This window comes from Cucurbita pepo, chromosome LG11 (assembly GCF_002806865.2).
Source record: "Cucurbita pepo subsp. pepo cultivar mu-cu-16 chromosome LG11, ASM280686v2, whole genome shotgun sequence".
Classification (NCBI taxonomy): Eukaryota; Viridiplantae; Streptophyta; class Magnoliopsida; order Cucurbitales; family Cucurbitaceae; genus Cucurbita; species Cucurbita pepo.
This window is the reverse complement of record NC_036648.1, coordinates 9,765,058-9,777,407: the sequence shown is the minus strand read 5'-3', so window position 1 is coordinate 9,777,407 and position 12,350 is coordinate 9,765,058. Positions and strand designations below refer to the sequence as shown.

General features: G+C 39.6%; 2 protein-coding genes across 12 annotated transcripts; both read left to right on the top strand.

The window, feature by feature from the left end:
* The first annotated feature begins 41 nt into the window (after positions 1 to 41).
* LOC111805691 (O-fucosyltransferase 35) lies at positions 42 to 3,995 on the top strand. 9 transcript variants are annotated; one of them, XM_023690866.1, is made up of 11 exons: positions 42 to 207; positions 300 to 380; positions 493 to 1,125; positions 1,302 to 1,439; positions 1,577 to 1,649; positions 1,764 to 1,834; positions 1,911 to 1,999; positions 2,117 to 2,249; positions 2,660 to 2,892; positions 3,074 to 3,550; positions 3,634 to 3,995. In XM_023690866.1, the coding sequence occupies exons 3-11, from the start codon at positions 637 to 639 to the stop codon at positions 3,833 to 3,835; spliced, it is 1,905 nt and encodes a 634-aa protein (XP_023546634.1). In that variant the 5' UTR covers positions 42 to 207; positions 300 to 380; positions 493 to 636; the 3' UTR covers positions 3,836 to 3,995. The 9 variants fall into 9 exon arrangements, with proteins under 9 accessions (XP_023546634.1, XP_023546633.1, XP_023546629.1 ...); XM_023690865.1 differs by having other exon boundaries at positions 467 to 1,125; XM_023690861.1 differs by having other exon boundaries at positions 282 to 380.
* A 699-nt stretch (positions 3,996 to 4,694) lies between these two features.
* LOC111805877 lies at positions 4,695 to 12,148 on the top strand. Of its 3 annotated transcripts, none has more exons than XM_023691151.1 (20): positions 4,695 to 5,692; positions 5,901 to 5,961; positions 6,087 to 6,439; positions 6,519 to 6,710; positions 6,792 to 6,875; positions 7,479 to 7,538; positions 7,930 to 7,974; positions 8,318 to 8,514; positions 9,062 to 9,511; positions 9,682 to 9,808; positions 9,891 to 10,088; positions 10,179 to 10,268; positions 10,401 to 10,463; positions 10,591 to 10,665; positions 10,785 to 10,835; positions 10,919 to 10,996; positions 11,099 to 11,233; positions 11,303 to 11,410; positions 11,637 to 11,702; positions 11,800 to 12,148. In XM_023691151.1, the coding sequence occupies exons 3-20, from the start codon at positions 6,125 to 6,127 to the stop codon at positions 11,866 to 11,868; spliced, it is 2,403 nt and encodes an 800-aa protein (XP_023546919.1). In that variant the 5' UTR covers positions 4,695 to 5,692; positions 5,901 to 5,961; positions 6,087 to 6,124; the 3' UTR covers positions 11,869 to 12,148. The 3 variants fall into 3 exon arrangements, with proteins under 3 accessions (XP_023546919.1, XP_023546918.1, XP_023546917.1); XM_023691150.1 differs by having other exon boundaries at positions 5,875 to 5,961; positions 6,090 to 6,439; XM_023691149.1 differs by having other exon boundaries at positions 5,875 to 5,961.
* Positions 12,149 to 12,350: the final 202 nt, after the last annotated feature.

The window sequence follows — 12,350 nt, the reverse complement described above, 5'->3', positions numbered from 1 at the left end:
AAAAAAAAAAAAAAAAAAAAAAAAAAAAAAAAAAAAAAAAAAAAAAAGATCTAAGCTGATTTCCTGGAAGGGTCAGGGTCTGACCTCAGTCCATTTCCTCAGACCCCACTCTCCAAAATCCATACTGGGCATCCTCCATTAGTGCTCCTAAACCATTCTCTCTCTGTGATCCCTTCGTCTCATTCGTATTCTTATCGCCGACCCAAGGTATGCATCTGTCTTCAAGGCTTTGTATTAACATAATTAGATTAGCTTTGATCAATAATTTAAGGGTTGTGTAGTGGTTTTGATGAATGAAGTATGAGATTTGGTGGAGGGGTTGCCGCAACTTGAGAAGGGGCTGTTCAGGTTAGATTGAGAAGAAGCAAATCGAAGAGGGGGTATATCTTTTAGTCTCTCTTACATTTTGTCCTCTGTTTTTGGTTATATGCATTAACTTGTACTTGTTTTCAATTTGTGGGCATAGGCATATTTATATCCATTGGTAATCAGATCATCGAAAGTGGGGTTTGCCAGTTTTGAAGTGTTGTGTTGAATGCTGCAGAAGAGACTGCAAGCAAGAGGCTCCAAAGTTGTTCTTGCTGTTTGATGGTGATATCATAACTATAATCAACATTAGGGGTGGGGGCAGAGATCATGGTTCCACAGCGCCACCACAACAGCAACGATGGCGTTTCTCAACGGGTCAACAGCCCACGGTTCTCGGGTCCTATAACTCGTCGTGCACACTCCTTCAAGCGTAACAACAACAGCAATGACATTAATAATGGCACTAATTCGAACACCATCCAAAATAATGGGCTTAGTAGCCATCATGAGATTGATCTTCCTGTGAACTCACCCAGATCAGAAGCTTTCAGAAGCACGGTTCTAGTGGATGGCTTTGAATCCGGTTTGGAACGGAAGACAGGTCAACATGTTAGCCAGAGAACTCACGGGGGTGTTGCTGCTAAAAGTTTGTTAAATCCTGGTTTTGTTTCTCTGGACTTTAGGCTAAGGGAGAAAAGGAAACTGGGACATTTGATGTTCATGATGTTCTGTGGTCTTTGCTTGTTTCTGGGTATTCTCAAGATCTGCATGAATGGTTGGTTTGGATCAGTCATCGAGACCAACGAATCACATCAGGTTGATCGAAATTTATAGTTTTGACTTGTTTACTTTATGTGCAAGCCTCTATTTTTCCAGTTGATGCTTTGATACCATGTTAAGAATGAGAAACATAAGTGGGATCGAATATATGTGTCTGTTTACCATACTTGATCCACAGCTCTTCTTACCTAAACATTTTATCCTTTATATAGGATAAACCCGACTCCATTACAAGTAGAAATCAAGTGGATCAGAAATCTCATAATCTTAGATATAGGGAAGGGGAAAGTAGTATGGAGCGAACTCCGATGATGGAATCACGTGTAGTCGGGAGTCAAAATGGTGTGGAGGTAAGTGAGGAACCCGAGATTAAAAAGTTCTATGATTCGCTCATTAACTCCATCTGGTTTTTGTTGATCTTATTATAAACAATAAGACCAGATGGATGAGAATTGAAATATTTCTTACCCTATCAAACTGATTGCAGTATTCAGAAATCTGGACGAAACCCGACAGCGAGAATTTTGCTCCTTGCATCGACGAGGGAAGGCGCCACAAAAGTATGTTCTGCTAATCTACAAATAGTTGCTTGTCCATTTTCGTTGGAACGTGTAAATAGTGTTTATAAATTTAGGCTTTAAGTTTATCGCCTTCCATTTTCTCTATTTCTGCAGAGCTAGATGCGAAGACGAATGGATACATTCTCGTAAATGCCAACGGTGGCTTGAATCAGATGAGATTTGGGGTCTAGCTCTTCTGCTTTCTAGTGTCATAGGCTATTTTAAAAACCAACTATTTTCTGATATCTTTCTATGGTGTAGATCTGTGATATGGTTGTGATTGCAAAGGTTATGAAAGCAGTGCTCGTCCTTCCTTCGCTCGATCATAAGTCTTATTGGGCAGATGAAAGGTTTCGTTGCAATCATGTTAATGTTTTAATATCTCGAAGCTTGCACACATCTTTTATGTGAATAATGCTGGACTTGGCATCAATGTGTTATAACTGAGTTGATATCTGTGTTTGTAGTGGCTTTAAAGATCTGTTCAATTGGCAACACTTTCTTCAGACATTGGAGAACGATGTTCATATAGTAGAGACACTACCACCCGCGTACGCCGAATTAGTGCCCTTCAACAAAACACCAATTTCTTGGTCCAAGGTCGTCATTCTTAACCATGTTTTGATTGTTTATCGTTGTATTCTAGCAACACGAAATGAGCCATGTTTTGAGGATCTAACTATCTTGTTTGCGTCATTCATTAAGATCAAACCTTTTGTTGTGTATTTGTATGTTGAATGGTTTAGAAAGGGATTGTGAAATCCCACATCGGTTGGGGTGGAGAACGGTGTGGAAACCTCTCTCTAGCAGACGCGTTTTAAAAACCTTGAGGGGAAGTCCGAAAGGGAAAGCCCAAAGAGGACAATATCTGCTAGCGGTGGGCTTGGGCCGTTACAGAGATTCTTTTCTTCTTCTTCTTGGCATGTTTCATTTAGTGTAATGTAGCTTAATCCAATTTAAACACTTCAGCTTGTCGACTGTACGTGTAACAACTCTTTAATTCCTATCAGACTGGTTACTATAAAGCAGAGGTCCTACCACTGCTGAAGCAGCATAAGGTGATGTATTTTACTCACACGGATTCCCGGCTGGCTAACAATGGTCTCTCGAGTTCTATACAGAAGTTGAGATGTCGTGTCAATTTCGAAGCGTTGAAATATTCAGCTCCAATTGAAGAGCTGGGGAACACCTTGGTCTCTAGAATGCGACAGAATGGAAGCCTTTATATTGCTCTTCATTTGAGGCAAGCGTTGCGTTTGATAAGCTTCCAAAATTTTCCTCGAACGTTTACCTTTCTATATTCGTCGTCTGCTACGANGCGTTTGATAAGCTTCCAAAATTTTCCTCGAACGTTTACCTTTTGTATATTCTTCGTCTGCTACGGAACAAGATCATAAAATGATACCATGTTCTTGTTATTATAGGTATGAGAAGGATATGCTGGCATTTACAGGCTGCAGTCATAATTTGACAACAGCCGAAGACGATGAGCTGCGTAGAATGCGTTATGAAGTTGCCCATTGGAAAGAGAAGGAAATCAACGGGACGGAGAGAAGGTTGCTCGGTGGCTGCCCGCTGACCCCAAGGGAGACTTCTCTTTTGCTCAGAGGCTTGGGGTTTCCTTCCAGCACCAGAATATATTTGGTAGCTGGTGAGGCTTATGGAAATGGAAGTATGCAATATCTTAAGGATCATTTCCCCAATATATATTCCCATTCTACACTCTCCACAGAAGATGAGTTGAATCCTTTCAAGAATCACCAGAACATGTTAGCTGGCATCGACTACGTCGTAGCCCTTCAAAGCGATGTTTTTATCTATACATATGATGGCAATATGGCGAAGGCAATTCAAGGTCACAGGCGTTTTGAGGGCTTCAAGAAGACCATAAGTCCAGACAAGTAATCTTACAACTTTTTAACTTCAACTACCCCATTCAATCCCTTCACAGTGCATGATAGTTTTCGTAATGTTGTTGGCGCAGGGAGAATTTCGTCAAACTTGTCGATAACCTCGATGAAGGAAAGATATCGTGGAAAAAATTCAGTTCGAAAGTGAAAGCGCTTCATAAAAATCGAGCCGGGGCTCCATATCTTAGAGTGGCTGGAGAATTCCCAAAGTTGGAGGAGAGTTTTTATGCAAACCCCTATCCAGGATGCATTTGTGATAAAACCACAGAAAAGTAGAGGCCAAAAGGATTGGCTTATATTCTCTTCGACTCCTCCGACTCCATAAGAAGAGGTTAAAGGTTTAACTATTTATTTGGGCACGTCCCCACCGACAGCGACCGTTGTAAACTTTCAAATTTTGGAAAGGTCTCTGGTTAGAGAATACTTCATCGTCGAGAGGCCGNTAACTATTTATTTGGGCACGTCCCCACCGACAGCGACCGTTGTGAACTTTCAAATTTTGGAAAGGTCTCTGGTTAGAGAATACTTCATCGTCGAGAGGCCAACATCAGGTCAGATTTAATCGAGCTTGTTGCGGTTATGATCGTTGAGTATACCATAGAAACGCAAGCAATTGTAGCATGTATCCAACCTGCCCCCTAAGGGGTAATACAGATACTGAATGGAACTGCATTACAATTCATAAATACAGNTGCCCCCTAAGGGGTAATACAGATACTGAATGGAACTGCATTATAATTCATAAATACAAAACAATGATACCATATTCTCAATAAACTTTCATTTTGGTACCACTCTGATATTTTCCATTGATTCTGAGTACTCTGGTTTAGATAGATTTGATTCAGTGTTGTTGACTAGAAGATGGATCGTTTTGTTATTCCAGACCAGCCAGCCAAGATCCATTTTAAAAATTTGAGGGGAAGCTCGAAAGAAAAACCNTTCCATTGATTCTGAGTACTCTGGTTTAGATAGATTTGATTCAGTGTTGTTGACTAGAAGATGGATCGATTTGTTATTCCAGACCAGCCAGCCAAGATCCATTTTAAAAATTTGAGGGGAAGCTCGAAAGAAAAACCCCAAAGAGACTAATATTTGATAGCAGCAGGAAATTGGGAATCCGGTGGTTCCAAATCAAACATCCTTTGGTTGCTAAGTGATACTGTTTGGAATAGCCAAATGAAAAGCAAAGGCACCAATTATTGTGAAAAGAGACGTGTCTGGACACTCAAAAGTCATACCCAATGTTGGAAATCTGCGCGTTGGGATGACATGTGCGCTGGCACTGGGGTTGTCTCTCTGCGCATGCTTTCAATAATGATTGTTTCATGCCCATCATCATTCTTTTTCTTTCCTTCTTTCTTTCAAGCTCCTGCAGGCTTCTCCAATGGCTCCCGCCGTTCCTCGCAACGCCTCCCTCTTCTATTGGGCCTTCGAGACAACAACCAAGCTCAAATCCATTCTAAGATCCAACGTATAACGCATGTGTTTTACTAAACGTGCCAAGAATGGTGGTACAATGATTCGGGTCATTAAATAAGGCAAGCCATGGTCCGCTAAGGAAGTGGAGCCCTTTTATCGCATTCACTATCATCCCTTGTTTATCTCCTAAAATTAAATAATTTCAAGTGTGATCACAAAATTATCAAAATAAAATGAAATCCTTACGGAATTAAAGCTTTAATTATTTAGAATCTTCCTTAAGGGAGGTTTCACAGTGATGAAAACGATTGAAATTTTGTTACTTAATTGAATTTCCTTGTTTTTTCTCCTTCGAATGGAACGCCTTCGGATGCAACCGGCAAGAACAAACCCACCCTTCGTTGCATCTCTGAAGAAAAGATTAAAAAACGTTTTCTTTTCCCCTTCCTTATTTTGTTCGTCTCAATACTCGTAGAGGAAAGGGAAAACCTTGATTGCTTTCCTTTATTCTTCTTTTACTAAATCAATAAAATTTATTCAGCTAATTAAATTAAATATAATATTACTGTGTACCCAATTTCCCTTCCCTCGCCCTCCGCCATCTTCTTTCTCTATCTTCTTCTCCTTCGCTGACCGCTTAGTGGAGCATAGCTTTGTTATGGCCGTCTAAACGATTTCCCTCTTCAATTCTTTATTGGGGCATCGTCAAAGGTTCGTTTCTTTTTGTTTTCCTTTCGGCTTCTGATTATGTTCGGGTTTTGCTTTGGATGCTAATTTCTCTTATACAACAATCGAAGAATATTCCTGGTGTTTTGGTTTTTGAATTTTCAAATAATGGTTTCGGCGAATTCAATGAGTTTCTTTAGGAGGGTAATTTGTGAAAATTGAATCAGGCGGTTCTGTTGTGGCACTTTCTCAGTCAAGTTCGGCTTGGGATTCACGTTCGGTGCAAAAAAGGGGGATATCTTCGTGGCTTTTGGGTACATCAGCAAAGCTTTATTTCATTCACTGTGTGGAGTCGTATTCCCAATCCCTAGTAAAATTGGGTGTTGTTTAGAATCGTGTAATTGTTTGTTTTATGCTAAAACGTTGCATATTTGGGTAGGAGGAGAGGAGAAGGGAGAAGGGAGAAGGGTTTTAGTTATGGATACGAAGGAAGAGACAGGGAGCACACGTTGGGGTGCTTCACTTTTCCTCCAGACGACTGAAGATGTTGCAAGAGCTGTGGCTGCTGCCGCTGCTGCTGCCGCATCCGAGGCTCGCTCTCCTCGTCCTTCTGTTATATATTCTTCAAAAGGCGACGATACCAACAGTCCACTCCAGAGATTGCAGCGTCAAGTTAATAAAGTTCTTAAAGGCTTTTCTAGTCCTCCGCAAGTCAAAACTGCAGGAACCTACAATCCTGAAGTTCTCACTACCCAGAAGCGTCAATGGGCCAATTTCCAGCTGCAGTACTTGGTTAGCTTTTTTCATTCTTCTCAATTGCTTTCCACCAACATATCTTTTGCTGCGTGTCTGAGCTTTCTCCAAACTTCAGGACCATCGATCTCAGAAGGAGCCGACTAGGATTTTTGAGAGCATGGTTGTTGTTGGGCTGCACCCTAATTGTGACATTCAAGCACTTCAGAGGCAGTATGTTGCAAGGAAGTCTGAAGGTTCCGGGAGAGTGCGAACTGCTCTTAATAATAGTCAGAGTCAATCTCGGGTGGAACCACATCTTGAACCACAGGTGGGTTTAAACTTGTCCTACAAATCAATAAGACCTTCCTGCCTGCGTTGCTTTAGTTATGAATTTTTCATCCCCTGTCAGGTCCTTTTTGTTTACCCTCCAGAGAAACAGTTACCGTGCAAGTACAAGGACCTTCTTTCATTCTGCTTTCCAGGAGGTGTGGAGGTTGGTTTCTTGTTGAATCTTTTCTTATGTATTATGCACATTTTAAAAAATAGATAGGTGCATTGTTTCACAATTATTTACCATCTGGTGCATTAAAAAGAAAAAGTAGATATGGTGCTGCTTGAGTGGAATGATCACATCTTCACCTACAAGAAATGAGACACTCCTAAGTTTCTTGATTCCATTACGTTCCTTGTTCTTTCATGGAGAGAGTTAAATTAACCTTTTTGTAATTAAAACTTATCCACTCTAGCTGCTCATTGGAACTGTCCCTTGTAATTACAACTGTGATGTCCCACGTCGGTTGGGGAGGATAACGAAACACCCTTTATAAGGGTTTGGAAATCTCTCCCTAGCATACGCATTTTAAAGTCTTGAGGAGAAGCCCGAAAGGGAAAGCCTAAAGAGGACAATATCTGCTAGCAGTGGGCTTGGGCCGTTACAACAACATGATAGGATTTCTTGTTTACATTTCACCATATCAATGGAACTCCAAAAAAAAGTGTTTTCTTAGCAGCACTATTGTCTGCTTGCTTCCTAAATTGTTCTTTAGAGTCTCAGATCACTTTCTTTCTTCCCTAAGTTTTCATCTTGTGACTACAGGTTCACGCTGTCGAAAAAACTCCTTCCATGAGTGAGTTGAACGAGATTCTTCTTGGGCAGGTACTTTCTTTTTGGAAAATGGGTTGGAACTTTAAACACAAAATTAAATGAATTGGCAGGAGCATCCATGGTAGTGTTGCTTAATACTTAAAGNTGGGTTGGAACTTTAAACACAAAATTAAATGAATTGGCAGGAGAATCCATGGTAGTGTTGCTTAATACTTAAAGAAACAGAGTATATTTATTGGAGTTTAGATCAGTTTGTCTTTAATTATTTTGGCAATTAGCTGTGTAAATTTCGAGGATAATTTAAGAACACAACCATGTTTCTGTCATTGGTAATATAATTAGCACACTAGCGTTTGAATAAAGATCTCTGTTCTAACTTGAGTCACCATGCTGTAGCTACACGTATTAGTAACTTGTCCCAATCGTTATGTTGCATTTGCAGGAACACTTCAAGCAAAGTGACCTCTCATTTGTATTCCGCTTACAGGTACTATGAAATTTCAATTGTTAACTCTCCTATGCGAGTGGGGGTTACAATTATGTACTTCCTACCTTACATATTTTCATCATAATTGTTCCCCCATTGGATTGGAAAAGTTCGCCTTACATTCATAGAGTGAATTTGAAATAGGACCCCTAAAGTACAGGCCACAAAGCANCCTACCTTACATATTTTCATCATAATTGTTCCCCCATTGGATTCGAAAAGTTCGCCTTACATTCATAGAGTGAATTGAAATAGGACCCCTAAAGTACAGGCCACAAAGCTATAGTGCAAAACTAAAGCTGTAAGGGAACTACAACACTCATTTGCAAACTATGCTTTGCAGGTTGCTGATGATTCAACATTGTACGGATGCTGTGTTTTAGTTGAAGAATTAGTGCAGAAACCATCTGGGTTGCTTTCTGCATCTGAGAAAGCACCTTCCTACTCATCCTTGAGCCGTTACATACTAACCACACGCAGATGCTATTGCATTCTATCTCGCTTGCCATTCTTCGAATTACATTTTGGTGTGTTGAATAGGTATATGTATGAACCTCAAACATTCTGATGTTTTTATACCATATTCCCCCATATTAAGATGTAGAATGATTCTCTTCTCCCCCTGAAAAAAGACCTACAATGGTTTCTTTGAGCTTTTGGATACTCGAAAATTCTGGTTGTTTTGGTTACAGATTGAAATCTATATTTCCCTTTGTAATGCTTCACAGGGAGCACTGATATGAGAGTTGGCATTTTCATATGCTAGGAATTCGTGCCACCTTTTGTTTGTGTGTGGATACTGGATAGTAAAATTTCTATTCTTTAACTTCCAATGTGAAATGGTTTGATGTTAATAAAAGAAACATTTAGATTGAAATTTGGATGCAAATGATAATCTTGTGTTGGCGGTTATAGCTTAAGATGGTAATTGGATTAATGATATCGAAACTAAGTACATACATTCTCAAGAAGTTTAAGAGAATGTATGGCTTTTCCTCTTTTCTTTTCATTGTGAACTAAATTGTTTTTTTATGTCAATTTTCTAATATTTTATTTTTTTGTTTATTTTTTATTAATTTTCCTGTAGCATCTTCACCGAAGAAAGGCTGCAAAGATTAACAAAAGGTATTGGTATTTTGGATTTGGAATCCACAGAGAATTTGAGCAATGAAGAAGATTTGGCGGAAGACATCGGTTGCATGACTTTAGATCAGAGTGCAGCTGAAGACAGACACGAGGGAAAAGAGGAATATTCTCAAGGAATAATGAGTGATGAAACTCATCTTGAGCATCAAATGCACAATGGAAATTTTCAATGTCTAAAAAAGGGCATTAGTGATGATATAGTTGTCACACTCGATCGAGAACCAGAGGTCGTTACTGCCAAAACAGAATCTGTTACTGTACATAAGGAAAATCATGATATCGATGTTGATGATTTTACAAGAAACAATCAAGCGATTGATAGGCGTTTACCAAATGCGGTTCTTCCTCTCCTCCGTTATTATCAATATGAAAGCTCTGATTCGTCCTCAAGGTATATGATTACAACTGATTATTGTACTTACATTAATGTTTCAAAACGTTCTGTCTAATATTAACAACTTGTTAAATGTTCTACATTAAGCGTAATCAGAGTGACACTGCAGCAATGAGTTTGACTCATTTTTAAGCTGGTTTTTTTAACATTCAATTTCTATGATGTAGTTTTCAGGGGTCTCCGAGTGAAGACAGAAATTTCAGGAGTGATGCTGATGACACAGAGACAGAGGAGGCATCGTTTTCTGGCCAGGATGATTCCTCAGACCTACTTGAAATTCTTGAGTGGGCCAAGGTTCTAGAAATTTAACAATTGTGGTTTTGTAGGTACCTCTCTTGCCATTTTCTTTAAGAATTCAATTTTTTTGAATTTGCAGGAAAATAAGAATGGATCGTTACAAATCATATGCGAGTATTACCAGTTGCCTTACCCTGCTAGGGGCTGTTCTGTGAAGTTTCATCCTTTGGAGCACCTGCATCCCTTGGAGTATTATAGATCAGGTGAAACAGTTCTACATGTTGCTGGCTCGACCATTGATCCAAGGTCATGCAGTACAAGTCTTGAATTAGCAGAGGTAATCACTTTTTAAGTTAAAGCGATGCCCTCTTCTGTGGCATGATTAGCTTTACGGCATGATTAGTTTTATCTCCTGTTGATTTCTCAGGCACACGGCGCTCTCATGGTAGAGGAAGAAGCAAATGCCTTATCAGTATGGACTGTTGCAAGCATGTGTGGTTCTTTACGCCTCGAGCATGTAAGTATATGGGCAGCCTTGAGTTGTCACCCCTGACCCCCATTTCTCATAGTTTCTGGGGCTGGGGGATGGAATACTGATTGTTACTAATATTGCTGACAACTTGAGCCATATAAATTTATCTGTCCACAGATTTTATCAATTTTAGCTGGAGTGCTGCTGGAGAAGCAGATCGTGATCGTTTGTTCCAATCTGGTACATGATTTTTCTTGCATCGTGTTTGTTCTGGTCTGATTAGGGTGTTCAATTTGGCTGTTGATTGGAGGTCTCGTTAGCGAAAGTTATTTAATATGCACGTGAGAGTAACTCATACAACATGCAGGGTATCCTATCTGCTTCAGTTTTATCGATTATCCCTATGATTCGTCCCTACCAGTGGCAAAGCTTGCTGATGCCAGTATGATTTCTGTTCTCTGATAATTATCGTCCTGTGATTTATCTCTTGTTTTGGAAGATATTTGTGTTATTGGCTTCTGAACGTCTCAACTGTCATGATTCATGAACATAATCACTCAGGTGTTACCAAATGATATGCTGGACTTTTTGGATGCCCCTGTTCCTTACATAGTAAGCATTTTGTTTCTGGTTGTTTCTCACAGCTATTTCTGGTATTTTTCTGATTGATCACTTATATGGGAACTTTTAAGTAGGTCGGTGTGAAAAATAAAACCAGTGAAGTACAGTCGAAGCTGACCAATGCCATTTTGGTTGATGTGAACAAGAACCAGGTCTCTACATTTTTCCAGAATTTTGATCTTCATACAAACTTTTTTGAGTTATTAGCTTGCTGTGAATTGGCATTTGATTTGCACTACTATTGAACATGACAGGTCAAGGCCTCAACAATACCTCAGCTGCCAAAACAAAAGGAGTTATTCTCATCGTTAAGACCGTATCACGCTGATCTAGTTGGAGAAAGTTATTTAGGGAGAAAGAGGCCAGTGCTTGAATGCACTGATGTGCAGGTAAGAAAGTTTTTTCCCAGTTATATGCGTCTTCGTAAATTTCTTTTTTAATTTGTTCATTGCTTATAGGTTGAAGCCGCCAGGGGTTTCCTAAAAGTGCTAAGATTATACTTGGACTCTCTCTGTGCTAACCTCCGTTCACATACGATTACTAACGTACAATCGAATGACGATAAGGTGGGTTTGCAATCTCTTTTGAAGTTGTTAGCCAATTTGTAATCATTTGCTGCCTTCTTGGGTTGTATAGATATCCATTGATTAGGAACTGTATTGTTGCACGACTCAATTTAAACGAGGAAAAGTGAGCGTTCAAAACTGGGTTCATGAGCATGTAGGGGATATACTTGATTTGTTGTATGAACTTGTGATAGGCTACTAATAGCTAATCGTTTTGTTCTGTTAGGTTTCATTACTGTTGAAGGAGAGCTTCATTGAGTCGTTCCCAAGTCGTGATCGGCCATTTTTGAAGGTAGTCAATCACGTGCATAGGTTTTCTAGAGTATTGATCTTATATTTTTGAAAACTGGCTAACACAAGTGATTTGTTGTCTCTATTGTGGTGAGCAGCTTTTTGTGGACACACAGTTGTTCTCTGTGCATACCGATCTCGTTCTCTCGTTCTTCCAGAAGGAATGATCCCCGCTACCACATGAACTGATGAACGCAAGTTCAATGATGTATAATTTATATACTACAAATGATTCATTTTCTTCTCCTTTTTAATCCATAAGTTCCAATTTTCTAGGCAGGAAATGTCTCCACCTCATACTCACCGGTTTCTTCGTTTCTACGACATTTCTACGACATTGGATGTTTGTAGTAGTTTTAGCATTTTAAGAAACGTAGATGAAAGTGGACTGTATTTCATAGACAATAAAATGATAGGGAAAGAGCAAAGCATGATATTTATTACAGATTACAGCCACTGCTTTGCTTCGTTTTTTTGTTTCGAGGATTGCAAGGTACAGTAAAGACCTGGTTGGCTTGACTGAATGCCTCGAGCTCTGCTCCTGTTTCGTACATATCCCAAAGGGAGACAGAGACAGCGTTTGGGTTGGTTTTATAGAAAACATCCAACTTTTAATGCATTAAACAAAGGTTGGATTTCAACAACACCC

Bases quoted from the DNA above. Each gene is read 5' to 3' on its own strand.
- LOC111805691 (XM_023690868.1), top strand. From the start codon at position 637: ATGGTTCCACAGCGCCACCACAACAGCAACGATGGCGTTTCTCAACGG. The intron at 1,835-1,910 runs GTCTAGCTCTTC...TCTATGGTGTAG, and splicing joins TGAATCAGATGAGATTTGGG to ATCTGTGATATGGTTGTGAT. The intron at 3,551-3,633 runs GTAATCTTACAA...TTGTTGGCGCAG, and splicing joins AAGACCATAAGTCCAGACAA to GGAGAATTTCGTCAAACTTG.
- LOC111805877 (XM_023691151.1), top strand. From the start codon at position 6,125: ATGGATACGAAGGAAGAGACAGGGAGCACACGTTGGGGTGCTTCACTT. The intron at 9,809-9,890 runs GTTCTAGAAATT...TTGAATTTGCAG, and splicing joins AAATTCTTGAGTGGGCCAAG to GAAAATAAGAATGGATCGTT. The intron at 10,997-11,098 runs GTCTCTACATTT...TGAACATGACAG, and splicing joins TTGATGTGAACAAGAACCAG to GTCAAGGCCTCAACAATACC.